At 42.6% G+C, this 27972-nt stretch overlaps 3 protein-coding genes across 7 annotated transcripts in view; all 3 read right to left on the reverse strand.

The window, feature by feature from the left end:
- Nucleotides 1-13240, reverse strand: part of LOC124266961 (receptor-type tyrosine-protein phosphatase kappa-like) — a 38947-nt gene extending 25707 nt beyond the window's left edge. Inside the window, exons 1-4 of the mRNA XM_046701813.1 lie at nucleotides 12892-13240; nucleotides 2247-2387; nucleotides 1630-1753; nucleotides 757-857 (exon numbers count right to left, since the gene is read on the reverse strand). Of these exons, the coding sequence (XP_046557769.1) occupies nucleotides 757-857; nucleotides 1630-1753; nucleotides 2247-2387; nucleotides 12892-13240 (715 nt within the window). The remainder of the gene's footprint in view (nucleotides 1-756; nucleotides 858-1629; nucleotides 1754-2246; nucleotides 2388-12891) is intronic.
- A 212-nt stretch (nucleotides 13241-13452) lies between these two features.
- LOC124266962 (scavenger receptor class F member 2-like) lies at nucleotides 13453-14261 on the reverse strand. Its single transcript, XM_046701814.1, has 2 exons — nucleotides 14018-14261; nucleotides 13453-13961 (listed from the first exon to the last, which is right to left on the reverse strand). Exons 1-2 carry the CDS (start codon nucleotides 14259-14261, stop codon nucleotides 13453-13455), a joined length of 753 nt encoding a protein of 250 aa, XP_046557770.1.
- Nucleotides 14248-27972, reverse strand: LOC124266937 (multiple epidermal growth factor-like domains protein 10). Of its 5 annotated transcripts, none has more exons than XM_046701787.1 (4): nucleotides 27892-27972; nucleotides 16255-16482; nucleotides 15709-15852; nucleotides 14248-15001 (listed from the first exon to the last, which is right to left on the reverse strand). In XM_046701787.1, the coding sequence occupies exons 2-4, from the start codon at nucleotides 16319-16321 to the stop codon at nucleotides 14433-14435; spliced, it is 780 nt and encodes a 259-aa protein (XP_046557743.1). In that variant the 5' UTR covers nucleotides 16322-16482; nucleotides 27892-27972; the 3' UTR covers nucleotides 14248-14432. The 5 variants fall into 5 exon arrangements, with proteins under 5 accessions (XP_046557743.1, XP_046557741.1, XP_046557742.1 ...); XM_046701785.1 differs by lacking the exon at nucleotides 27892-27972 and adding an exon at nucleotides 17574-17663; XM_046701786.1 differs by lacking the exon at nucleotides 27892-27972 and adding an exon at nucleotides 17547-17644.

Raw genomic sequence — 27972 nt, forward strand, 5'->3', positions numbered from 1 at the left:
GTGCTGCAGTTATTGCCGCTCGTGGTGGTCACACTAGATCCTGAAGTCAAGAGTCTGAATGGACTGCAAACGTTCCCGTAATGTCTTGAAATTGTGCTGAGTTATTCATTGATGTGTCAAGATATTGTACACAAAAAATGTTTTGATCCGCTTATTATGTCCATTTCTGTAATGATTTGATTACAGTGCCTATCTAATTTTGAATTTGTACTGATGGGGTTTTTGCTGCTGAGTATATTACAAGTGGGTGAGTGGGTATGTGGTGAGTGAGTTTTTGGGTTTATGGTCGGTGCGGTGAGTGAGTGAGGGAGGGAGCGAATTGGATTTTACGCTGTTTTTAGCTATAATCCAGCAATATAATGGTGGGGGACACCAGAAATGGCTTTCAGACTTTGTACCCATATGAGGAATCGAACCCAGGTCCTCAGCATGACAAGTAAACGCTTTGACCACTTGGCATCCCCACACTAGATTATATACAGACCACCACCATAATGCTGGAATATTGCTGAGTGTGGCGTTAAACAACAAACCAACCGACAACCAATGTATCCGCTGAGAATGTAGGTATTCTACTGTAGAAAAATAATAAGAATACAAATTTGAAACTCTCAAACCTCAAAGACAGGAAGGCAACTGTAAAACATTTCCAATGTTATAGGGATTAAAGTTTCTACATTTTCATGACTGCTCAAGGGCACAACAATTATTGTCTTAGGTGCAGAAGTGTGATGAAGAGTGTGTTACCCTGGTTACCTCCTGGAGAGTGACAGTATGATGGATTGGCAACAATATTGGGAGACAATGGCAACTGCTGGTAGTCAGATTTCCTTTTGTTCTTGGACTGGACAACACGTCTGTGGATCGAGAGGTAAGTCAATGATAACAGACTTGACAGAGCATGGAGAGTGTTCTTTGAACAATGAATAAGTTTACGACAGCGAACTGTATTTCAGTTATATGTCAGCAAGCCAGCTTCATGTGCAAGGAACACCAAAAGTCATGAAGCTGGTCTGCAGGTTTAAAACTTTTATGAAACACCTGAACATCTGTTCATTGGCAACAAACTAATGTTTATTATTACAGCAAATCTAGGATTTGAGTGAGTGAGTGAGTGAGTATGGTTCTATGCTGCTTTTAGCAATATTCAAGCAATATTCAAGCAATATCACAGTGGGAGACACCAGAAATGGGCTTTACAGATTGTACCCATGTTGTGAATCAAACCTGGGCCTTCGGCGTGACGATCTAACGCTTTAACCACTAGGCTACCCCACCGCCCCTCTAGGTTTGAACCCACAATGCATGGATCAAGGGACATACAAGGGACAAAATGCAGTGCTTGAAATAGTTGGAACACCCAAAGACCTTCTGGAAAGATATAATATATGGTGAAATAAGCTGTATCTAAATGGTTAAATTAATGTTTGAACAAAGTTTGTTCCAAACTTGAACTGCGCCATCAAGGAAACCAATTTAACCCTGTATTATTTATATAAGCAACCAAGTTTGTCAATCTCATCAGCACGTGGGCTACATATTATGGAAAATACACTAATTAAAACCTGCTAATAATTCCAATATTACAGCAGACTTTGTTATTTTGTAGTCCTCGAAAATATACTTCACCTTTTGTAGACTAAGAAAGCTATAACGAGGAGGACTGCTATCAGCAAGATGGCCACAACGGCCAGGATGATGGTCAGGGCATCTGGTCCAGCACTTTTTGGACCAGGTGATGGAGCGATTATCACTGAAACAGATTAAACTGAATTTTACCAAACATGTTCGATAACAGTGATTAAAATAATACTTCTAGAAATGTTTACTTACTACAACTGAGTTAATTATGTTTGTGGGGACAAAGCATGTTGGCAGTGAAACTCGTTTCATTCATTTACAGTAAATGAATGCATGGGTTCTTAACATGCTGACAAATCAATTAATTGACAATGAACTTAATTTTTATTGCTAAGTTTACCATATCCAGTCCATATCATGTTATCATGACGTTAATGCTCATTACAAAAAAAATCTCCAAATATCACCTAAGGGACACTTTCACCATTTTCCACACAATACAGTATTGAACTTTTGTGAAATAGAAATCCTAAAGACATGAAGACACTGGTATCTTGAGTGAGTCCATGTTGGATTTGGGATGAAAATACTTACATTCATGTTCTTTATTCTTTGAGTGAATATTTAATATCAATCAGACAAATTTAAAACAAATGAATACTCACTTCTATCAGAGCAGAAGCTGCCTCCATAACCATCTGCACATCCCATAGAACAGTTGCCATGGATACTGTCACAGGATGCATTGCCTCTACAATAACCACATGTCCCACTGCAGTTGTAACCATAGCGACCATACGGACATGCTAGAAACAGAACAGACTGAGTAACAGAAGAGCAATATAAATGATGACAACAACAGCAACAACATCATCAACATTTCAGTTTCCAGAACACCTTCCACCACTTAGATAAAGTATGTTCCTGAGCTTCTTCTTGTTTCTTGCTAAACTAACTCTTTCCCCACTTAATCATCAGGGCAGATGATGAAAGGGTGTTCAATCAAACATGTTATACATCAGCTTGTATGCACTTGGTCTTTCTCTTGCCTGGTGTCATCAAATTTTGTTATGAAAATGCACTGAATCAGCATTAGGCATGATCCCATCCAAAACTTTTCTTATTCTTGTTGGTATTTCTTTCTTAAAATGACTTAATATCTTCAGAAATTGTTCAAACCTGTAGAGGTTATTGATTCTTGGAAGAAAGTCCTCCTTGGGGTATGTATAAGCATTAAAATGTCCATTTTAAAACCTATGACAGTTGTAACTATAATTTTTAATAAAACATTTACAAAACAAAAACACATTTTTTGTCTTGTGAGACCACCCCTAAAGGGCTCCTTAGGGCCCCAAAAGCCAAGAGCAGGTAACTCTAGCCGTCTACCTCTCACCTCACTTTTCATGCTGAACGATGAGACAGAATGAGGGGAAGTGGGTGGCCGTACCCCAAGGAGGACTTCCTTCAAAGAATCAATAACCTCTACAGGTGTGTACGAGTCTTTTTCAGAAGAAGTCCTCCTTGGGGTACATATAAGCAGAAGACAGACTCCCAAAGATATTTGAGTCGGGAGTGGCATTCTGTCTGACATAACGATCCATTGCAAGTAATATTGCAAGTGACATACCCAGTCACCTGACCACCGATGTCAATCAAGGCGGGGGCGTTGCTAGGGCGAGGACCTGGAATGTCTTAGTCTAAATCTGATTGGCTAACACTAACAGTGTCTTGTCACTTCAATAACCCACCCCCCAACCCAGGCTTGGAGGAGTATACTATGGGGAACTCGCCAAAACAACCCACTACCAGTCACACCCAGCTAGCGAAAGTGTGGTGAAGTGAAAAGTAAGAGTAAAGTACAAGACATCGAAATACCAAAGTAGAGCGGGAATAAAAACCATCACCAAATGCCGCCACCGATAAAAGGGAAATGAAACCCGACACCAAGTAAAATACAGTGTATGTAGTCTAGAAAGCTCACTCGGCTAGAGAGGTACTACCCTGTCCACCGTGAAGAACAGTCTGGCCAAACCGAGGACGCTCACGTGATTGTTTGTCTAGTTGATAATGATGGATGAATGTACCCGGGCGGCTCCAAATAGCCGCGGAGCAGATCTCCACAATGGGCAGAACAGCATCGTATGCCTTGGAGGTGGCAACTGCTCTAACTGAAAGAACTTTTAATCCCTGTGGGGGAGTTAAGCCCTTGTGTATGTATCCCATACATATAGCAGAAACAAGCCATCTTGATATGGCTTGTTTGTTAGTCGGATGACCAGCCTTGCTGCCGCCATAGCAGCAAAACAGCTGCTTATCCTTACGATAGATGCTGTAGGCTTTATGTATGCCTTAAGCGTCTTATGTACATCTAGGACGTGAGCACATCAACTAGAGTGTCCCGATGACTGAGGCTGCGTAAAAGCAGGTAGATCGATGGGCGCCGTTATATGAAAGGTGCTTGCGATCTTTGGGCAGTAAGAATCTGGTAAGCGAATGCTAACCCGATCTTTGTGAAAAATGGTAAGTTCCAGATCTGATGACATTGCGTGAATGTCACCAACCCGTCTGCCATATGTCACTGCCACAAGGAAGGCTGCTTTCCAGCTTAACAGCTGGAGAGATAGAGCCGACAGATTGTAAAAGAGAGGACCTGACATCCAATCTAGAATGAGAGATAAGTCCCATGGGGGACTAGTACGCCGGATGGCTGGGCGGATTCTGTCCACGCCTGTTAAGAAACGCTGCACCAGAGGGTGATGCCCTAGGAGAGCCCCGTCGGTAGGAATGTGGAAGGCAAATATTGCCGTGGAGTAGTCTCGGATAGTAGATGCAGCTAAGCCGGTGGGAAAGCCCATAGAACCCTGTCCGTCCAATCTAGCTAGAGGGCATTGGAGGCGATCGCCCTCGAATCCGGGATCCGCGAGCAAAACACAGCGTCTGGTTTGTCACCCCAGAGGCAAACAGATCCACCTGGAACGACCCAAACAACTGGGAGATAATCCCGAATATCTCCTGGTCGAGTAACCACTCATGAGGGGCTAGTATACGTCGTGAGAGCTCGTCTGCACGGACGTTGTCTATCCCTGGGAGATAAACAGGCATAACCCGTATGTCGCACTGATCGCGCCAGAGTAGGAACTGCCACGCCTCCTGAAGGCGTGACGGAGATACCGTACTGCCCTGCTCCAGGATGTAGGACATCACCCTTTGGTTGTCCATTTCTAGACAAACCACTCGGCTCTGAACCTGCCCCAAGAAGTGTTCGAATACCAACCGGACTGCTCTCAATTCTAGCATATTGATGTGCAGGGTCGCCTCATTCTCGAACCAAAGGCCGGAAGCTGTGAGGTCTCCCAGAACATCCCCCCAACCTGTGAGGGAGGCATCCGTCTGAATTATGGGTCTCGTAACTCTCTGAGTGCGACCACATCTGCGCTAACGCTTGCTGAATAGGTTGAATCTTCAGACACGCACGCCATACTATGTCGACCGTCGCCGCCATGTTGCCTAGCAACTGGAGCCATGTCCGAGCTGAGGCACTGGGGGACTGGAGGAATTGTAAAACAATCCTCTGGACTTTGGATATGCGGTCTCCAGACAGGGAGACTATGCCCTGCCCTCGCCCCCAAGGAAACCAGATCCTGTGTCTTGACCAGCTCTGAGATTGAGATTGATAATCACACCCAACTGGTGAGAGTATCAATCACTGACTGTGTGGAGTCCCGACCCAAGTGGGTGGCGAGCGCTGTGAGAAGCCAATCGTGCTGGGGCCGACTTCCCTTTCCTCTGAAAAAGTGGCTGTGAAGGGGGCAGCCTTGCCCTTGCCTTTACCCTTGCCCTTGCTTTTGCGCGCCTGCAGTGCAGCAGGCTTCTTTCCTGAGGTGGAAGGGTAAACATTAGCAAGGACTGGGGGCCGATTGCCAGGAATGGAGGGTACATATATATATACATATATACACACAAGCAAACAGCAAAAAAATACAAGAGTCATCAGAAGATGACATATCCCCCCGGCCCCCACATCTTTGAAAGAAAAAATCATGTGACAGTTACTTAAAGTCCAGCTTGATTTTAGACTACGTGCAAATCGTTTCCATGGAAATCATGAAAAACATAAATGACAAAAATCTGCAAATAGCAAAAGGCATCACTTCAAGATCTGTCTCATATATCTGCCAAGTTCTGTTGAAAGATATTGAACAGTTTTCAAGTTGTGCTCCGGAAAAGAAACCCACCCCTCCTTTTTAAGACTAAGTCCGAATCGTTTCCATGGAAACCAAGAAAATAATAAATCACAAAAATCTGTAAATAGTAAAAGGAACCACTTTAGGTTCTGTTTGATATATCTACCAAGTTTTGCAGAAAAATACTGAACGGTTTCTGAGTTTCTGAGCCCACCCTCCCTTTAAGACTAAGTCCAAAATGTTTCCATGGAAACCGAGAAAAATAAAAAAAAGACAAAATTGGAAATTTTAACATAAATTGTATATTTATATACTTATCCTATCTCACGCGAAGGATACCCGCCCGACCTGCCCCACATCACAGATTACTGGGAGCTCCAAGACGAGAATGACAAGGGCAGGCTGCCAGGTGATCATCGGAGTGATCTGCACGCTTATGAAGATGATTGACAGGTGCTGCTATGGAGTGGGGCAGAGGTCAGGGGTCAGAGGCCAGAAAGTTTGATTCAACTTAGCCTACAGCACGTTTCCACACTTGGTCGTACAAGAACAAGAGAGATGCATAGCGTGAGATAGGATAAGTATATAAATATACAATTTATGTTAAAATTTCCAAATTTTAAAACTTTTCCTATCTCATGCTATGCATTATCCCACGGTTGGAAGGCGGGCCGCAGATTACCCCGTGTGACTCTACAACTGTAAGGTCGCATACCACAAGGAGGCCAGGAGAAAGCACCAACTCCCAATATGCTAACTCCAAACTTGTGACGGGTTGCTTCGGATAACCCCTTGGCTTACTCCGCACAAAAACTCTAGGGAGTGGGCGCTCCCGAATTAATGTGGTTTTCAGCCGCAACTTTTGACAAGCAAAAGGACGCAGTTTAGCAAGTGGACCTCACCTCCCTGCGATTTGTCAGGTGACCCCAGTGAATTAAAGTCGAAGACGTTAATCTGGCCAGTCCCTGCTTCGGACCTACCCCCCACAGACACGCGCTGGAGACGGTGAAAGAGGGAATAGCCCGGTTCTCGACTTGTGTAACGTTCAGTACCGATCTCCCTCCCAAAGGCGAGAGGACTTAGGAGCGGAACGCTTCGAAAACCATGTAGGTAATCGAAAAATCAACACTTCACTGAAGCAATTGCTCGAGGTCAGTAGAGGTCAGTAAGCCTGCATGTGTTGGCCTCCACCTCTGCATGTATGACAGTCGAACACGCCTAGACTGGCCTCTCACAGTCTATTGAGTCATAGCTTATTTTCAGTGCAAGACACGCCCTAGTTGCTTTATAGGTGAGGTGGTCACAGCTGCTGCAGGAAACGAACTGGTGCAGACCTTCCATGTCTATAACTGAGAGATCTCTAACATAGTGTGAGGCGAAGACTGTGTCCGATCTCAAGAAGCATCCCTCCATGATGGCTGTTAGGGAGCAGTTCCAATGAAGAGCGATGGTAGATGCTAAGGCCCGGGCCTCGTGAGGATTCGCAGTCATGGGTGAAGGAAGGTCTACATAAGTGTAGGCACGTAGGATTGTGGATCTCATCCAGAATGCCAAAGTAGTACGAGAGACTTCTGAGGTTGAGGCAGTAGACAACAGGATGAAGAGTCTCTTGCGCAGCCTACGTTGGTCCTTATAAGCAGCCAGGTATACACACCATGATCGAACTGGGCACAGGGAAAGGTCTTCAGTGTCATCATGACCCAATATAGGGGACAGAGGCGGGACCGGAAACGTGCGGTCCGGCTGACCAGGTAGTTGATTCTTGGCGACAAAGTCCAACTCAACCCAAGGAAAACTTAGCATGTCTTGACCTCTCAAAACGCATTCAGGGGATGTCGAGGGTGTGTAGCTAGGAGATGCATGCAGCAGTAGCCAAAGCCATGAGAAAGGAGGTCTTAAGGAGACATGTTCAAAGTCCTTCACCTCCAATGGTTCGTAGTCCGCTGACGTAAGATGATTAAGCACGACGGAGAGGTCCCAAGCTGGAGAACGGAACTTCGGGGACTGAGCAGCAATCTTAAACAACCTGAGGTGAGATTGGAGCTCAGGAACCGTAGATACCTTCACACCCGAGGCCGGTGCAATAATGGTGTTAAGAGCAGCCAAGGAAGTGGACAGTATAGAACCCTTCAACTTCTTGGTGGTTCGAAGATGTTGGAGGTACTCTGCAACCACCTGTGGTGAGGACAACGGGGAAGAAGCTATACCCTTCGTCCTGTAGGATGCTTCAAATTCTTCCACTTGTCATCATAGAGAGACCTAGTGGAGGTGCGATGCGCTGTAGTGATGGCCGTAGCGACTCGCTTCGAATATCCCTTGGCAGTCAACGACTTATGTAGATGCGCCAAATGTGAAGATGGAGCGTGAGCGGGGACCAATGCAGGTGATCGGAGTGTGGGTGAACCAGAAGATCGCTGCGATCTGGAAGAGGTACAGGATCGGGCTTGGCCTTTCCTTGTAGATTTACGAACCACCCCATTGCCGGTCAGTAGGTCACGACCAAAGCAGTGTCATCCACTGAGTCGTGCGCAGTTACAGTAGTATGCGTGGGAGAAGGGCCACTGGAGGAAATGCGTACGTGTTTAGGTCGTCCCAATGGATGACGAGAGCGTCGTGATCCGGAGCCAGAAGAACTGGAATTGGGGACATGAACATAGGCATCAGGTGGTTGAAGCAGGTGGCAAAAAGGTCGACTGTCGGAGTCGTCGGCAGAAAACAGAGGGTCTGGAACACCTGTGGGTATAGCTTCCACTCTGTCGGAGAGGGACGACGTGGACGGGACACAAATACGCAATGACATTCTCCACTCCTGGAATAGGGTTGTCCACTGCAAGGTTGAGCTTGTCCACCAACTGGAAAACATAGGAGTCCACTGCAGGAGTTGAGGAGACCCTGTCGACCCCATCTGATTGATGTGCCACACGACTGCTGCATTGTCTGACCGAACGAGGAAAGAGGTCGATCGTAGATGTGCTTGTTCAAAAAGTGATGGATAGAATCACCGCCCTGAACTCTAGAAAGTTGATGTGGGAGGTGCGATCTATGAGAGTCCACCGCCCTGCCACCTGCCGATTGAGAAGAGGAACTCCCCACCCGTGTAAAGATTCGTCCACGTACAGGTGGAACGGCCTTAAACAGATTCCACCGCAGACTTTCGATTCATCCATTCACCATAGGAGATGTGGATGGAGTTCTAAAGGAAGCGTGATCAAGGAGAGCAGGTCGCCCCTCCTGATGTGCGGAGCCAGAAACAACTGCAGCGGTCGGAGTTGGAGTTGACCTCTGAGAGTCAACACTTGGGCAGACGTCAAGAGACCCAGAAGCTCCTGCCATTGACGAAGAGTCCTGGGTTGAGACAACGCAAGGGGAACTAGCCGCTGTATCTTGACAAAGCGGTCTTTCGGTACAAACAGTTTGTTGAGTTCCGTGTCGAACACCGCCCCGATTAACTGCAGGCGGCGAGACGGGACTAGTTCCGACTTCTTGATATTGACCAGCCAGCCTAACTGGTGAAGTAGCTGCGTCGTGAACTTCATGTGACGTAGTAGAAGGGCACGGTCGGTTTGAGCCTGGATGCAGTCGTCTATATATGCTTCGAAGCATATCCCCTTGCGATGGAGAAAACTGGTGATGGACTTCGTCAAACGTGTAAACAGCCACGGAGCCGAAAAAATTCCAAACAGGAGGACATGCCATTGATAATGGGTGCCCTCGAAGACGAAACGAAGAAACTTGCGATGATCCGGGAATATCGGGATGTGGAGGTACACATCCTGAAGGTCGAGGCTGATCATGTAATCCCCCGGTTTGATGATAGTCTTGAGGGGAGCCACCGACACCATGCGAAAGTGAGGCAGAGGTTGTAGAAACATCTCGTTGAAGACCTTCATGTTGACGATGAGCCTCAACTTGTCGGAGTCCTTCTAACGATTGGAGAATAGAACCCTGGGTCAGCAGGGTTCGAGCCCAGGGATTCGATTGCAAGTTTCTGTAGCAACGTCATCTATTGTGGATCGCAGCACAGCCGTCAAGCGAGCGGGATACGTCCTGTGATCCGGAAATAACATGAGAGGAGGATTGCCAACAACCGGGAGTTGATACCCATTGGACAGAGTTGAAAGTACGTAAGGGTCGTCCAAGATGGTCCAGTTGAGGGCATAAGTCCCAAGTCTTCCGCCTACTTGGGATACCTTGATAGGAATGACTGGAGGCAGAAGGATCCAGTCTCGCTCTGATATCATCAAGTTACTGTTTGCCTGGTCTCTGTGTGGAGGACTGATCATCAGCGTAGGTTGGTCTGGAAGACATGAAGGATCGGCGCTGATGGTTGCCACGACCTCTGCCAGACCCTCTTCCCCGAAAGAAAGGAGGAACACCCGAACGCAAAACTGGATTCATTGGGACATAGCGCGCTGGTCATCGCTGATGTAACGAGTCCTCAACCTGCATTCGCTAGAATTTCAACAGTTCCACCAAGACTTGGAGATGAGCGTCTTGTCCGACCTTGGAGGCGACATCTCTGATGGTTCTGTTGAAAGGGGATCTACCCGACCAAGGCTGGCGAAAGACGTCTGTCCTGACTCATCTGTCTTCCCATGAAGACAAGTGCAACGGGCCCCTACGACGCATCGCTGTGATGTAGGAGAAGATGTTAGCCAATTGATCCAGGATAATCTGAAACTGATTCCTGCAGTAAGACCATCGCGGCCCAAGTGTATGCCTGGTGAGGTGAAGTCGCATGAGAGACCGACATGGCCACCACTTCAGTTGCCGTCAGGACAAGGTTGAATGGAGCCAGAATCTTCCTAACCGATCAGTCCAGATGCGCCAACTTGCAGTCTTCCACCAAGAAGGGAGAGTAGGCCCTCTGTTTAGAAGCCAGCAATGTGATGTCGTCATCTACCAAAGGGGAGGTAATCAAGGTGGAAAAGCCATGGACATGAGAGGACGCCAAGTTGAAACGGGGCGTCGCAAAGCCATCCTATATCTTCCTAAGATTGTCGGAAGCCTCGTCCAGGGAGTTACGTGATGCAGGGACGAGGAGGAAAGGTGATGGAGCCAAAGTCCCCGGTCTCATGTCAAAGCTGGATAATAAGTCTTCCCGAGATCTGCTGCGAGGTAACTGGAGATTATCCGCAATCCAAACTAACAGTTGGGGCGCGTCGACAGCATCAATGCTCACATCAGAGAAGGAGGATCCATCTAAAATAAGCGAAGGCATGGCTGACGGAGGAACTTCCTCCACGGGTCGAAGCGGAACGGTCAAAGGGCCAGTTGGCTGCACAGACGAGGAAGGTACTGAAACTTCTTGACCCAACGCTGAAGCCACCGCCTGAACAATAGCATTAAAGTCCATGTGGTGAGATGCTGCACTATCAGTAGACGGGTCCCAGGATACTGGTAGGATAGGTCTGGTCCTAGTTCCAGGCAGAGTAGAACCCGGAGCAGACAAAGAAGAGTGATGTACAGATCCACTATCAGCTGAAGAGGAGCCTGCAGGTATAGTAAAATTCTGTTGATGAAGAGATGTGAGCAGACCAGTCGAAGGAAGCGTCGCACTGGGAAACAAACCCAAACCTGCTGTAGGTGGTCCGCTTAAAACAACAGTAGAGATGGTAGAAAGCATCACTCTCGTGGAGGTAACTCCCCCTGCTGCAGAAGAAGACGATTGCAGTGCTGCACCTGGAGGATAAGGAAATGTAGACAAAGACGGATGCCCAGGAAATAACGGCCAAGATGAGCGTTGACTGTGAGTAAGCGCCGAACTGGTAGCAAGCTACCAACTGGTAGCAAGCTGTTTAATGATGATCAAGCGCTGAACCGCCAGTAAGCGTTGAACTGGATGCAAGTGCCGAACTGGGACCAAATGCCAAACGGGGATCAAGCGCCGAACTGGGGCAGTAAACGGTGAACTGGAGGCAAGCGCCGAACCGGTGATATGCGGCGCTCTGGTAACAAAAGTCGAACTAATAGGAAGTGCCGGGAGGGATTGACACACTGGATGCAGTCACCAAGCTCAAAGGAAACAGCGAACTGAAAAATGTTGGTGTCCCGTAAATAAGAGGGACAACATACGGGATCGAAGTTGGCAAACTTGTAGAAACCACAGGCTGATAGTCAAGCGCCAAACCATGAACGATCATCACTGAAGTAGAGCGAAGCGGCGCACTGGATACAAGCGGCGCACTGGTAGACAACGTCGAACAAATCAGTGAGCTGGAGAGAGCCACACCTACAGTAAGCGGCGCTTGCGAGTGAGCGCCAGCCAATCCAAAAGCCGTACTGGAAGCCACGCCCCTCGAAAGACTAGAGCCTTGTGGGACTGTCACTAGGGAAGCTGGACCGCCTTGTGTGGTAGAGGTAGATATTACGACTACCCTGGATGAAGAACGATCGCCAGTGGTTACGGGACTGAACAACTGGGGACGAAATAATTGGCGTAAGTTCTCACTGAGGTAATAGTCTGACGCATCGTCCAAAACTCTTTGTTAGGTGATGGAGTATGAGAGCGACGCACTGCAGTTTTCTTACGTCGATCAGGCTTAGACCTTTTCTTAGAAGAAGGACCCTCGGAGGGTGTACGACAATCTCGGTCAGCAGTCCTCCTGGATGCTACCTGTCGATATACTGAGAAGGCGTCGTCATCCAAGCCAGCACAAAAATGACATCGTTGTGCCTAGTCGCAACAACCTAAGCAGTCTACGCAAAGAGAATGCGGGTCTGCTGCAGAGAAATTACTCCTGCATCTATCACAAAACTCCTGTTGTTACATGAATCTTTTTCACTCATCTCGCAGTCAGAAAGTCAAACTTCCAATGAACAAACACACACATCTTCCTAAAGGAACGACAGCAGGAAAAGAGAGGTGAGAGGCAGACGGCTAGAGTTACCTGCTCTTGGCTGTAGGGGGCCCTGAGGGGCCCTGTAGGGGTGGTCTCACAAGACAAAAAATGTGTTTTTGTTTTGTAAATATTTTAAAAATATAGTTACAACTGTCGTAGGTTTCAAAATGGAAATTTTAATGCTTTTATGTACCCCAAGGAGGACTTCTTCTGAAAAAGAATATAAACTATATTTGTCAAAGAAAAAGAACAATCCTTTCACACCAAATGTATGATATAATTACCTGTGTCACATGTGCCACCCATGAAGCCCTTCTCACAACCTTGCACACACAGCCCTGAGCTCTGGTCACAGTCTCCTTCATAACATCCATCTGAGCAGGTTTTGGTGCAGTGGGATCCATACCAGCCTTTCAGACAGCCTAAATTACAGGAACCATCAACCTGAATACACTGTCTGTCATTTGATTCTCTACAATTTAAACTACAGTTCCGGTCGCAGAAGTTCCCATGTCTACCTTTCTGACACCCATAGTTGCATCTTCCTGAGTTCTGCTCACAGATATGACCATTACATGTTTTACTGCAGTTTCGGGTAACATATCTCACCATAATGTCCAGCTGTGCACCCATCTAGACATCTGCCACTATTCTGGTCACAATACACATAGTTGTCTATACCTTCACGTGGTTTTACAGTCTGTGGGACACCTGACATCACACTTGGAACCACGGAATCCTGGTAGACATCCTTCCACACAAACTCCTGTAACTTGCTTGCAGTTCCCTCTGCACAGTTTGGACATTCTCTCCGACATCTGTCACCAAACCAGCTTGGTTTGCATTCAGTGCAGGTGGTTTCGTACATGACTTGCAATTAGTTGGACATGCAGTTTTGCATTTCGACCTTTCCAGCCATCCACACATCCATTTGTACAGGTTCCATCTTTGTCGTTACAAGTCTGATCTCTACAGGTATTACTACAATTCTGATCACAACTGCTCCCATATACTGTGTCACTACAACCATTGAAGCAAGCTCCATCACTGAAGTTACAGAACTGATCCCCGGAGTCAAATGCCTTGCACCTGTACCCACAGGACGACTGACACAGGGGGCCATAAAAACCAACTTGACATGATGTACACAATCCTGTGTCCTTCTGACAGCCATGTTCACACTTAGCTGGACAGATCTTTCTGCAATCATCGCCATGGAAACTCTCCTCGCACACAATACAGGAATCATCTGTGCAGTTATAGCAGTGATCTGGGCATTGCTTCTGACAGTAAGATCCCTTCTTCCCATCAACACACCCATCAGTACATTCAGGAGATCCAGTTGAGTCCATGACACAATGACTGTTGCTGCAGTTAGAACTACATTCCTTGGTGCAGTTAGTTCCATACCATGTGTCCTCAAGCAGTCACTGCAGAGTCCAGATGTCTGGTTACATACACTGTCCCTACAATGTGTATTACAGAGCTTGTCACACTTAGCACCATGATATCCTGGTTTACAGCCTCTTTCACAGTGTCCTGATGCTTGTTCACAGGAACCGTTAAAACAGTTGGAGCAAGATTTGGTACACTTGTCCCCATACCAGCCTAGCTTGCAAACCGCCTTTACACTTCCCTTTTCTCTCACAGCCATTCAGACAGTTGTTGCAGGACTTACTACAAAACCGGCCCATACCATCCAACAGAACAGACCCTACATTTACCACTACTTCTGTAGCAGGAACCCTCACAGTTAGGGCTACAGATAGAGGTGCAGTCTTCTCCATGTCTTCCTGACACACAGTTGTTACAATAGCCAGTCTGATTACATCGCTTTCTTGTCACAAAACTCACTACAGCTATCAGTGCATGTGTTCCCATAGAAGCCACTTGTACATCCAGCTTGACAGACACCAGAACTGGTACAATTTTGCTTTTTACACTTTGTGCACTGTTGGTCACACTTGGGGCCATACCATGTACTTTTACAACCAGACAGACATGTCTTGTCATCGGTACAGCTATGAAGATCGCAGTTCTCACAGATTATTTCTTTAACATCACATTTATCACCCACCCACATAGGTTCACATCCATCAAGACATTCTCCACTATCTATGTCACAAGTTTTGTCCATACAATGTTCTGAGCATCTCTTGAGGCATTTCCTACCATAGAGTCCATCTTTACACGCCTCACACTGTCCAGACCAGCGATTGCACATGACACAGTTACTGCTGGGGCATCTCCGGCTACAGTTGAAGCCATAGTTACCATCTAGACAGGTCTGTGGACACTCAGTGGGCTTCTTGTCCTCACACTGGCCATTGTTGTCACAGCGAGACACACAGGGCTTACACTCTGGTCCATAGTAGCCATCACCACACGCTGTGTCTGGGGACGCACAAGATATATAAATGTAACTTGACAATTCACATATATCATCCACAAATAAAATAATCTAACACTACCTGCAGCACAATCACAATTTATTTGTGAAAAAACACATATGTACCTTCATGTCTTTTTCTTCACTGCTCATGACTGCAGAATGTCTCCATACATTGTAATTTGGCCAATTGCTCCACTTATACTTTAACCATGGTCTTTTTTCAACTTGTGCATACATTAGTATCAAGCTCACTATGATCAGTTCACTACTTCCAACATGTAAGTACAATAACTGTACAGATATCTGTATACTTCAGACAGGGTGGTGGGGTAGCCTAGTGGTTATAGTGTTTGCTCATCATGTGATGTGACATTTGCAACAAAACAGGGTTGAAAGTCTGCAGGAAAACTGGAGGGATTATTCTTCATGTTTATGGATTAACTAAACATTTGAACTGCAATATACAGCAATACAAGATGTATCATTTTGATACATTTTGTGATGTTGGGAGCTAAATGCTGTATTTTGATATGTTTTGTTATATACTAGGATCTAAAGTTCAATGTCATTGGCATATAGTCAAAATATATTAAGTCTCATTAGTTTTTGTATCACTCAACATGATCGACTGCACATAGTCCTGTTTTCATTGTAATAGTGAACATTTTACCAGAAAGGTGTTAATGGTAGGTAACCAGGGCTGACTTACCTGACTCGCAGATCTTGCAAGTCTTCTTACAGTGGATGTATGCATTGCTTGATGCACTGAGAGGGTAGCTGCAGATTGTCCTTGCGTTGTCTCCACAATACCCCACCCAGTTAGCTGTATCCTCACATGGACTGACAGCCAATACTGAAACAGCAGTCATAGTAACAGAAACCTATTAGAGATAGGCAGGGCTCTTCATAAGACTCACTATCATAGGTAAATCAAGGCTTAAACAACCTTCTATTTCTAATAATATTATTGAAGTGGATACTAAAGCGACCAGTGATTTAAAACTTTAAAAATGTCAAAGAAACAAACACCAAGAATACATATTAATCAACATTATCACTAAATGAACAATGAAACTACAACACAGTCAAGAAAATTTGAATAATTTGTCAGGTAACAAATAAAATGCAATCGACATCAAGATTATAATTCTTACATCTTCATAATTTACAGGCGTTTACATGTAAATATGATGAAAGTGTTAACAAAATGAACAAATTACTCTATGCCTAACAACAATAATTTCACAATAAATACCTTGTATGACTTGAATCCCCAAGAGCACCACACACAGCACACTGGCCATGGTTACATTATACTCCATACACCAGCACACAATCAGTCTAACAAGGAATGTTTAGTGTAGGAAACCCTTCATTAGGGAGTGTGAAATACTCGTGAACCATGGAGTCAGAGGTTCCATACTTGTGGTTCCGTCTATGCATCACCTCTTCCTGTGTGTTGTTTGGAGTGTGACCACACATCCTGAAATATGACACACAGAGGAAGATAATGTCAACTACATGTATGCTACAACAATTCTCAATAAGTTCAATGTTTCCCGCTGCACAAGCCTGATGAACAGAGGATCCAGTGTCAAGTGAACACTTGTGTATAAATATATTTCAATATGAGCGGACTGACTAAGTAAAACCAAAAAGTGAATTTATTACAGCAATGATGACATGGAATTAAAGGATAGCTTAATGTTGAAAGTATAGAGAAATTCTACAACTACTCATAGTCAGATCCAGAAGAATGGGGTTGGGGGTGGGGTGTGTGTGTGTTGCAGGGGTCAAATGCCAGGGTCAGTACATTATCTACTTTTCTGTTTCTCCTTATACTTTGTCCAACAATTGAATGTTATGTTAAAATCCTTAGTTAATCTGTGTAAGTACTGTCATAGAATATGGACTAGTCAGTGATATTTTGTGCCTTTAGTCAGTTAACAATGAACAGTAATATTCATCGGAGTTAAATCAGAAAAATGGATTTTAAAGAAGATTTTGCAATATTTATTCTGCTCCTGCTTTTTATGGAAATTATTTGCATTTTGACAAATGATACATACAAATGATTTTGACAAATGATCCATACAAATGATGCACAAATAGGTCTGGATAATAGTTTGCTGGTTAGCACTGATACTTTCTACTTGAATTCGTTATGACAATATCAGTGCAAACGTGTCTCATTCAGAGCAGAAGGCTTGAATTTGATAATTCAATTGAACAAATCTAAATTTTCGCGAATATGTCTTTGTCATAGGTCAATCGGTAATTAATAACTCTAACAATAAATACACCAAAACACAATTCAAATGCTTACTGCCGTTAAGATATTCAAATATGCATCTGCTAAATATCACCATAAGGTTGGAATGGTGCAAATTAACTCGGCGTTTGAGTTAAACGCACAACCCAGTCTCAACTTTCTTTTATCAACACCAGAGATCAAAACACCGAAAACATCCCTCCCATCTGAGTAACACCGGGGCGGAAATTATTACTGCATTCTTGGCATATGACGTTTTATTAATACTAGATTACCTATATGCGACGAAAATGCGACCAAACCTTACAGCTGTAACAAGGAAGTTTTACGCTCGTGTGCTTGTCACTTGTGAACATTGCTGACTGCGTTAAGAAGAGCGACCCAGATTTCAAAGCTCCATACAGGGGAATGGAGGTAGCCAAAATCATGCGAAGAGCTTCGTTTAAAACGCAAAGATCGAGGTGGTAAAACCATGCGATAAGTGGTTCTGTTCAAACAGATGTGTATTCACAGTTTGAATGAGTCATTACTATTTTTTATGAAATACGAACATAACCAAGAGTCACAGTCCAAGCAAGTTTGATTCATGTCCTTCCAAATTCTCTTGGTTTATTCTAATGTATATCGAGCCGTCACTATCGTCACACATGGGGTTAATTACAACGTCTAGACGGGGGATCAATCTAGCATTAATTCTCAAAACGTCACAAGTATGTCATGTATGAAGTAAATAACTAACCGATATGCATGTCCTGTTTCTGTTAATGCATTTTCTAATATAAACTGTAAAAGTCGGAACGTGGAAATGTTCGGAATGTTGATGGAGAGAGGGTGCGTCTCCATGCATGGGCTATATAATGCACTGGATAATGGACTACAAGAGCATGTTTATGTAAACATATATACAGCTATATGTTAATGTTCAGTTTTAAACTTCTAATCATTAGCGATACATAATACCGTTGTTGGCTAATATGTATTATATATGTTTGATTTGAATTAGATATGTTTGTTGTTTAACGCCGCACGCCGCAATTTTACACCTTATATGACGGCTGTCCGTAAATAATCGAGTTTGGACCGGACGATTCAGTGAGTGACATCATGAACATCATTTCTCACAAGCTCAATACGACCCGTGAAGATCCGGGGTAGAATAGGTCTTCAGCAACCCATGCTTGCCACAAAAGGCGACTATGCTTGTCGTAAGAGGCGACTAACGGGATCGGGTGGTCAGGCTTGCTGACTTGGTTGACACATGTCATCGGTTCCCAATTGCGCGGATCGATGCTCATGCTGTTGATCACTGGATTGCCTGGTCCAGACTCGATTATTTACAGACCGCCACCATATAGCTGGAATATTGCTGAGTGCGGCGTAAAACTAAACTCACTCACTCACTCACAAGCTCGATACAATGACATGCAACCAAGTCAGTAAGCCTGATCACCCGATCCCGTTAGTCGCCTCTGACAACGAGTCGATAATATACATCTACACATTATGTGTTGGCTGATGCAATCTCTTGTGAAATTACAATATCGGCTTAGAGAAATCTGCACTAAAAAATACATGTTTTGGGACCGGATTTGAGTGTCGAATTTGGAATAGAGTGATGTTGGATTAAAGGGAGTTTCTTATATGATATTATATAGGGACAAAGTCGGGACTAATTATATATGTCGGTTTACAGGGAATACCGGATTAGAGGGATGTCAGTTTAGAGGGAGTCCACGGTATATGTAAATAGGTACACACTATAAAGTCATGTACATATTTTTCATTGTAGCGAATTATGTTAAAATGCTAAATAGTTACCTTGCAGTCTGTGTCCTAAAACTAATCATGCACATCTTTCTTAGCAGGGTGTTACATTGCTTGGTTGAGTGTTACACTACACCGTCGTGTGTTACATTGTTCGGTCGTGTGTTACATTGTTCGATCGTGTGTTACATTGTTCGGTCGTGTGTTACATTGTTCGGTCGTGTGTTACATTGTTCGGTCGTGTGTTACATTGTTCGATCCTATGTTACATTGTTCGGTCGTGTGTTACATTGTTCGGTCGTGTGTTACATTGTTCGGTCGTGTGTTACATTGTTCGATCCTGTCTTACATTGTTCGATCGTGTGTTACATTGTTCGATCCTATGTTACATTGTTCGGTCGTGTGTTACATTGTTCGATCCTGTGTTACATTGTTCGATCGTGTGTTACATTGTTCGATCGTGTGTTACATTGTTCGGTCGTGTGTTACATTGTTCGGTCGTGTGTTACATTGTTCGGTCGTGTGTTACATTGTTCGGTCGTGTGTTACATTGTTCGGTCGTGTGTTACATTGTTCGATCCTGTCTTACATTGTTCGATCCTGTGTTACATTGTTCGATCCTATGTTACATTGTTCGGTCGTCTGTTACATTGTTTTATCGTGTGTTAGATTGTCAAAAATTAGTTACGTGTTTATGCCGTACATGTATTACTTTGTTTAGCATTACTCCCTGTCCCTGCCCCATGTTAAGTCGTGGCTGTGTTACATTACTCGGTCGTGACGTGCGTGCTTGTTTCATGCGTTATGTTATGGGTATCTGAATCTGTATGTTTGTGGGTATACAATGTATGATTATAATTCATGTACATGTATGTATGTATGTATGTATGTATGTATGTATGTATGTATGTATGTATGTATGTATGTATGTATGTATGTATGTATGTATGTATGTATGTATGTATGTATGTATGTATGTATGTATGTATGTATGTATGTATGTAGAACAGAACAGAACAGAATTTTATTTCAGTAACAGGCCTCCGGCCCAAAATACATGTACATAAATTGATGATAAGTAGAGCACATATATATTTCATTTAGATTTGTGTTTCTTGTCAACAAAGTATAAAAATAGACATACATCCTTGATAATATTAACATTTTTACTCTGTAATATTGATATAAAATTAATAATTGATGGACATTTACTAAAATATTTTGATATGTACTTATTTCTGATATGAGAATATGCATCACAGATATAAACACATGCCATTCATCTTCAACAACGAAGATACCATTTAATTTACAAAACAGGCAATGCCTTTCATTATATGCAACATCAGTTTATCTGCCCGTTTCAACTGCTAGTTTAAAATTACAGCACAGAAATCGGGCATATATATTTTTTAAATATTGAGGGATATCCTTTTTTATCAAGTTACTCTCAACATTAAACAAAGATATGAATTGCTTATAGTAAAGACATTTACAGTTACTGTCCAAAGATGATTGCCAAGATTGAAATAAATTATCATGTAGTCTCTGTTTAAATGATTCCATAAATATTTTGTGATCACCAATTTCCTGACTTATCCAAACAAATCCAAAACCAAATTGAAAAAGAATATTTTTAATTCTAGTTGCCCATGAATTTCGTCCTACCCTGTCTAAAGATAATAGCATAAAATAACATTGTTTTGGTAATCTATAGTCAGGCATGTTTAGAAGTCTGCACCAGTATTTCACTGCATTGGTTGTATAACTAAACTGTAATGGCACTCTTCCACATTCACCCAAGACCATATTGTTACAGGTGGATTTTCCAAGTTTCAAGACATATTTACAGAATTTAATATGGACAGATTCAATAGCATTACAGTAGGATGTGCCCCAGATTTCAGACCCATAACAGAGAATGGGTGATATCATACAATCAAAGATTTTAAATAAATCTGTACAATTAATGCTGCCAAGTTTCCTTTGGAAATTGTTAACAGGGAATATTGCCTTACTAGCTTGTGATGCAAGGCACGATGTAGCTTTACTCCAGGATAATTTAGGAGTGAACATAATTCCAAGGTACTTATAAAAGGATACAGTTTCAATAACATTGCCATTATGAAACCACTTTTCATATGAGCGCAAGGGACCACCATTTCTAAAAACAATAATCTTAGTTTTCTTTAGATTCACGCTCATACCAGTTTGCTCACAAAATTTACCAAGTACATTGATCCTTTTTTGCAGCTGTGCACAGGTGTCAGCTATTGCTGACACATCACCAGCAAACATAAGAGAGCAGAGATTGCTAATAGAAGAAGAAACTGTAATAGCTTGACCTCCTTCCAACTCCATAAGACTGCATAGCTTATTTATGAAGATAATAAAAATCTGAGGGCTCAAAACACAGCCTTGGCGAGTACCGATTTTACAATAAAACTATTTGATACATCCTTAGATGTCCTGACTGAAGCTGATAAAGAACTAAACATAGAAGTTAACAGCATAAGAAATTTACCTTGTATACCGGCTTCATAAAGTGACTTTAGAAGAACATCATGCTTTAGAGTATCAAAAGCCTTGGCAAAATCTACAAAGAGACAATAAAATCTACCCCTTTTTTTGCTAGTATATTTTTGAATTAACGACTGCAATGAAAAAAATTGGTCAATTGTTGAATAATCAGCCCTGAAACCAGACTGTGATTCACTGGTAATATCATGAAGTTCACACCATCGCTGGAGGCGGCGATTAAGAATTGACATAAACACTTTACAAGTAGAATCTATGAGAGAAATTCCTCTGTAATTATTAGTATCATTTCTACAACCAGACTTATGAACAGGACAAATAATGCTTTTACCCCAACAAGATGGAAATTTACCACTATCAAGAATATGATTAAAAAGCTGAGTAAGATATGGTACAATGAGATGACTAGAAGCCTTTAAGAATTCATGTATGTATGTATCTATATATGTACGTGTGCTTGTATGTACATATGTATGTGTGTTTGTACGTACGTATGTGTTTGTGTGTGTGCACGTGTGCGTGTGTATATATGTGTGTGTGTGTGTGTGTGTATATGTAGGTACGTGTATGTGCGCGCGTGTAGTATGCGTCTTTGTATGCATGTGTGTGTGTTGGTACGCGTATGTATGCGCGTGTTATATGTATGTTTGTATGTATGTATGTGTGCATATATGTTTGCGTGTATGTGTATATGCGTGTGAGTGTACGTGTGCATGTTATATGTGAGTAGGTAGGTAGGCAGGTATGTGTATGTGTGCGCGTGTAGTATGTGCGTTTGTATGGGAGTGTGTATATGTGTTTGTGTGTATGTATGTATGTTAGTATTTATGTGTGTAGAAGTATATTTATATGTTTGTATGTATATTTGTTGTATGTATGTATGCATACCTGTACTTGTTCAGTTAACTTAAAATGTATACGTTCGTTTGTGTGTACATACTGTATGTTTATAATGTTTTTATTGGTTTTAATAGTCTCTTATAACCTAACGGGTGGTTTCTGTACTTTTAAACTCCACCAAAATGTTTGTATTATTTGACAATGTACGGAATGTGAGACTCAAATAAACACTATCTCTCTATATATTGTTAAGTCATGTCTTGATGGATTAAGTTATGTGATAAGTCGTGTCTGACGATTAATTCATGTTTTAAATGTTCAGTCGTGTCTGACATTCTTAATTATGTTACGCCGTTCAGTCCTGAGTTGCTGTGTTATTGCATGTGTTATATCTTTCAGTCATGAGTTGCTGTGTTATTGCATGTGTTGCATTGTTCAGTCATGAGCTGTTGTGGTATTGCATGTGTTGCATTGTTCAGTCCTGAGTTGCTGTGTTATTGCATGTGTTACATTGGTCAGTCATGAGTTGCTGTGTTGTTGCATGTGTTATATTGTTCAGACAGGAGTTGCTGTGTTATTGCATGTGTTGCATTGGTCAGTCATGAGTTGCTGTGTTGTTGCATGTGTTATATTGTTCAGACAGGAGTTGCTGTGTTATTGCATGTGTTATATTGTTCAGACGGGAGTTGCTATGTTATTGCATGTGTTATATTGTTCAGACGGGAGTTGCTATGTTATTGCATGTGTTATATTGTTCAGACGGAGTTAGTTGCTATGTTGCATTGCATGGAGTTGCTGTTATATTGTTCAGACGGGAGTTGCTATGTTATTGCATGTGTTGCATTGTTCAGACGGGAGTTGCTGTGTTATTGCATGTGTTATATTGTTCAGACGGGAGTTGCTATGTTATTGCATGTGTTGCATTGTTCAGACTGGAGTTGCTGTGTTATTGCATGTGTTGCATTGTTCAGACGGGAGTTGCTGTGTTATTGCATGTGTTATATTGTTCAGACGGGAGTTGCTGTGTTATTGCATGTGTTGCATTGTTCAGACGGGAGTTGCTATGTTATTGCATGTTATGCATGTGCATATTGTTCAGACGGAAGTTGCTATGTTATTGCATGTGTTATATTGTTCAGTCCTGTTATTGTTCAGACGGAGTGTGTTATATTGTTCAGACGGGAGTTGCTGCTGTTATTGCATGTATTGCATTGTTCAGTCATATTGTTGTTGACGGGTATTATTGCTATTGCATGTGTTATATTGTTCAGACGGGAGTTGCTATGTTATTGCATGTGTTATATTGTTCAGACAAGAGTTGCTATGTTATTGCATGTGTTATATTGTTCAGACGGGAGTTGCTATGTTATTGTATGTATTACATTGTTCAACCGTGAGTTGTAGTGTTATTGTATGTATTATGTGTTCCACCGTGTGCAAGAGAATAGCTCCATTGTGCAAGAGAATAGCTGATGCGGCTTAAAGCAACATTTTTCAATCGTTGGTTGTTGTTTCATAGCACGCGTTATATTGTTCAATCGTGAATTGCTGTGTTATTGCACGTACTACATTGTTCAGTCGTGGCTCACGTGTTAATTCGCGTGTTATGTTGTTCGGCCGTGCGCCATGCTTCAGTCGTGTGGAAACCTACATAATGCCACTTTACTAGCGTGACTTATAAAAACGTACGCAACTCTAGGGTCAGTGAATGAAATATGGCATCGTGGAACACCGCACCCACACTTCACATGTATTTAACCTACTAACATTTGATGATATCGAATTGTTCTTGCTTGATTGAGAGTGTGCATGGATGTTTGGATTGATGACTGTTGGCGAGTGAGTTACTGGTGAACAGAACATGGAGTGGAGGCATAGGCGAGTGAATGGATGAGTAGGCGAGTGATTAGATGAATAGGTGAGTGATTGGATGACTAAGCGAGTAATTTGGATGACTAAGCGAGTGATTAGATGAATAGGTGAGTGATTGGGTGATTAGGCGAGTGAATGGATGAGTAGGTGAGTGATTAGATGAATAGGTGAGTGATTGGGTGATTAGGCGAGTGAATGGATGAGTAGGTGAGTGATTAGATGAATAGGTGAGTGATTGGATGAATAGGTTAGTGATTGGATGACTAAGCGAGTGATTAGATGAATAGGTGTGTGATTGGATGACTAAGCGAGTGATTAGATGAATAGGTGAGTGATTGGATGATTAGGCGAGTGATTAGATGAATAGGTGAGTGATTGGATGACTAAGCGAGTGATTAGATGAATAGGTGTGTGATTGGATGACTAAGCGAGTGATTAGATGAATAGGTGTGTGATTGGATGACTAAGCGAGTGATTAGATGAATAGGTGAGTGCTTGGATGATTAGGCGAGTGAGCCAAGGGATTGTTGGGTGGATGGTCGATGGCGAGTTGATGACTATGTGAATAGGCGGATGAGCACATGCAGGCTATTTCGCTAAAATAAAGTCGACATCATTACTATGAGGAAAATCGAACCACGACTTCCACCCACAGAATACCCCCTCCAACTCCCCTCTCCCCAAAGTTTCACACTACTGACTGATATGCATCTGCGGTTGGGGGACACGGTCAGTATTTTTTTCTGGGGGAACCTATTCCTTAGGAATATATTTAATCGCATTTCCAACAGGAACATAAATAAATTTTATATGACGCACATTATTTGATCAACACCGGTCACGTGACACTGACTAGCGGCGTGTACGGCTATTTACAGCATAAAGCGGTCGTAAAAAGATGAGTAACTATATCCTCTTATTTGTAGATTGGAGTTTTTTCAAAAGGTTTTTGTGTTTAAATAGTTACGATTAGCAGTTACGTAGCTCATAAGGAAAATTCACTTACAAATACGATCAAAAAAACACTCAATCATTATTGAAGTATAAATTGTAATTCTATGAACTATGATCTTTCACAATAACATTGTTCTGTAAACGTTTCCTTACAGCGTAATGTATTTACTACTAGCCTTTCTACCCATAGCTATGGTGTAGACAAGGTGCACGGATGCACAATCACTTTGCGGAGTTATGCCCCTTAACAGCGCCAGGAAAGGGTGATCCTTGATTCTTTCCGATCATGATCTCTGGCATGTGACCACTACAAAACCAAAGGGTGTCACTAAAGATAAACTTTAACCTGAGTCATCGAATCATCCCAAAACAAGCTGATATGCACACCGTGAAATAACTGGCGTTAAACGCATCTGATTCACTCACTCACTAACTAACTCACCCACTCACTCACTGTCATGTCATGCAAATATCATATAAACATTCTACGTAATAGCAATAGACACTTAACCGATATTACATCTGAATGTGAGATTTCTATCATATATTACAATACAATATAGTTTAAGTTACTATAATTTAAACAAAAAACAAAAATTTCTTCATCACAAGGTTCACAATTTACGTCACATTCTAAATTTCCCAAGGCATGCCTTAAACACTGATGAATAGCGATTCAGTTTATAGGGCATCTGATTAAGAATGTTGAGTTTAAGAGAAGTGCAATCACAATACGAGCATAAACATTCAGTCAAGACCTGCCGAGACCAGGAAAAGTTGTCACAGCAGAGTGAAAGGTTATCGCCAATCTCTTAAATGATTTGACTCTCAGACAGCATGTCAGCAAACATAATATACGCAACATGACTGATCAAACTTTACCTTGCATCGTAATAAACAGACACTCCCCAACACACACACACACACACACACACGCACGCACACACACACGCACACACGCACGCACACACACACACACGCACACACACACGCACGCACGCACGCACGCACGCACGCACGCACCCAAACTTTTCTAAGAAAACGAAATACAATCATTCAAAATAAAAAGTAAAATAAAATAAGAAATGAACAAAATAAATAAATAGTAAAATAAAATAAAATTAAAATTAAAATAAAATAAAATAAAATGAGATAGAATAAAATAAATAGTAAAATAAAATAAAATAAAATAAAGTGAAATGAAATGAAGTGAAATAAAATACAATTAAGACATCCCGCATTTACAGACAGTGACAAGCCATCTGCACATCAGTGTGGATTATTAATGTACTGAACCGTCATTGCTCCCGAACTATCGTAACTCGATATGGACCACATAACATTCATGTTCCTCCAGTGCCCTGTTGTTTGACAGTCCTCTAGCGTCAAGAAATTATTTTATTCCAAAAGGAGCCGAACTAACCATGTTCATGACTGGAGGGAGATCGACTGAATGCATGGATGACGACATAAAGTGTGTAACTGCTACATTGATGAATGGATGTTCCCACTGATAGATGGCGTCGCGTAGTATATGCTTCGGAGAATACACACAGAAAGTGAGTGAGTGAGTTTAGTTTTACGCCGCTTTTAGCAATATTCCAGCAATATCACGGCGGGGGACACCAGAAATGGGCTTCACACAATGTACCCGTATGGGGAATCGAACCCGAGTCTTGGCGTGACGAACGAACGCCTTAAAAACTAGACTACCCCACCGCCCCTACACACAGAGAAATGGACTGAATGTGTGAATGTTGCTTAACGCTGCAGAACTATTCCTTTATGAAATCAAGTCTGGACTTGGAAATCCAGTGACTGAAAGCATGAGTAACATTCCAATCTGTAGGGTAGGGATGACGAAGTGAGACAAGCAGTGCTTGCCCTTAGCATGAAGAGATGCAGGCCCCAAGGACCCAGAACCATAAAAAGCTGTGGGTCCTGATCAGAATGTGTAGGCCCTATATTTTAGCTACAAAAAACAATATAAGTAATTCCCAGCAAACAAGACCATATAAATCTTGCGCGTCCGAGTGGTTTTCAGTCGGCTTCGGGCCTAGAGACCGACGCTGGAGACAAGTTATTAGTAACATAACATGACAGACAAGCAAGTCAACCGTTACGGAAAACATATGATGCATTGGGGTCCTACTCTAACTTAGGTAGTTGGATGGACAGGGTTTTAAACAGATGTATGTAAATTCATACTTAAACAACTTTCTTTGTAGATGTCATCATCATCATCGTCGTCATCATCATCATCATCATCATCATCATCATCATCATCATCATCATCATCATCATCATCATCATCATCAAGTACCTATATATAACACTTCTAGCCATCTGTAGAGGCATATACCCATATATAGATTGGTAGTAGTAATATATACACAAGTAATCGGGAAAAGATGTGTAAGTTTGCTTCATGATGTATGGGTATATATAGAAATGTTGTATGTCAAGATAACTGGTGGCTCACCGGGTCACATATACAAGATAAAATGACTCTGTATAACTATACAAACGTAGTCCTACTATTCCACAGTTGACATAAATTGTTATGCAGTATCAGTGACAGACACTGTCGATCCAAAAGAACAGTCCAAAAATATCTAAATGCCAGGAAAGAGATTCGTTTACAACACTTACGATTAGTTTCTGCCTGTCGACACTTGACACTTGCAGTGGATGTGTGAATGTGTCGTGCGAGCGTGCATAAGTCACGTGATG

The sequence above is a fragment of the Haliotis rubra genome, unplaced genomic scaffold (assembly GCF_003918875.1).
Source record: "Haliotis rubra isolate DU_JTF1 unplaced genomic scaffold, ASM391887v1 Scf129, whole genome shotgun sequence".
Taxonomy (NCBI): Eukaryota; Metazoa; Mollusca; class Gastropoda; order Lepetellida; family Haliotidae; genus Haliotis; species Haliotis rubra.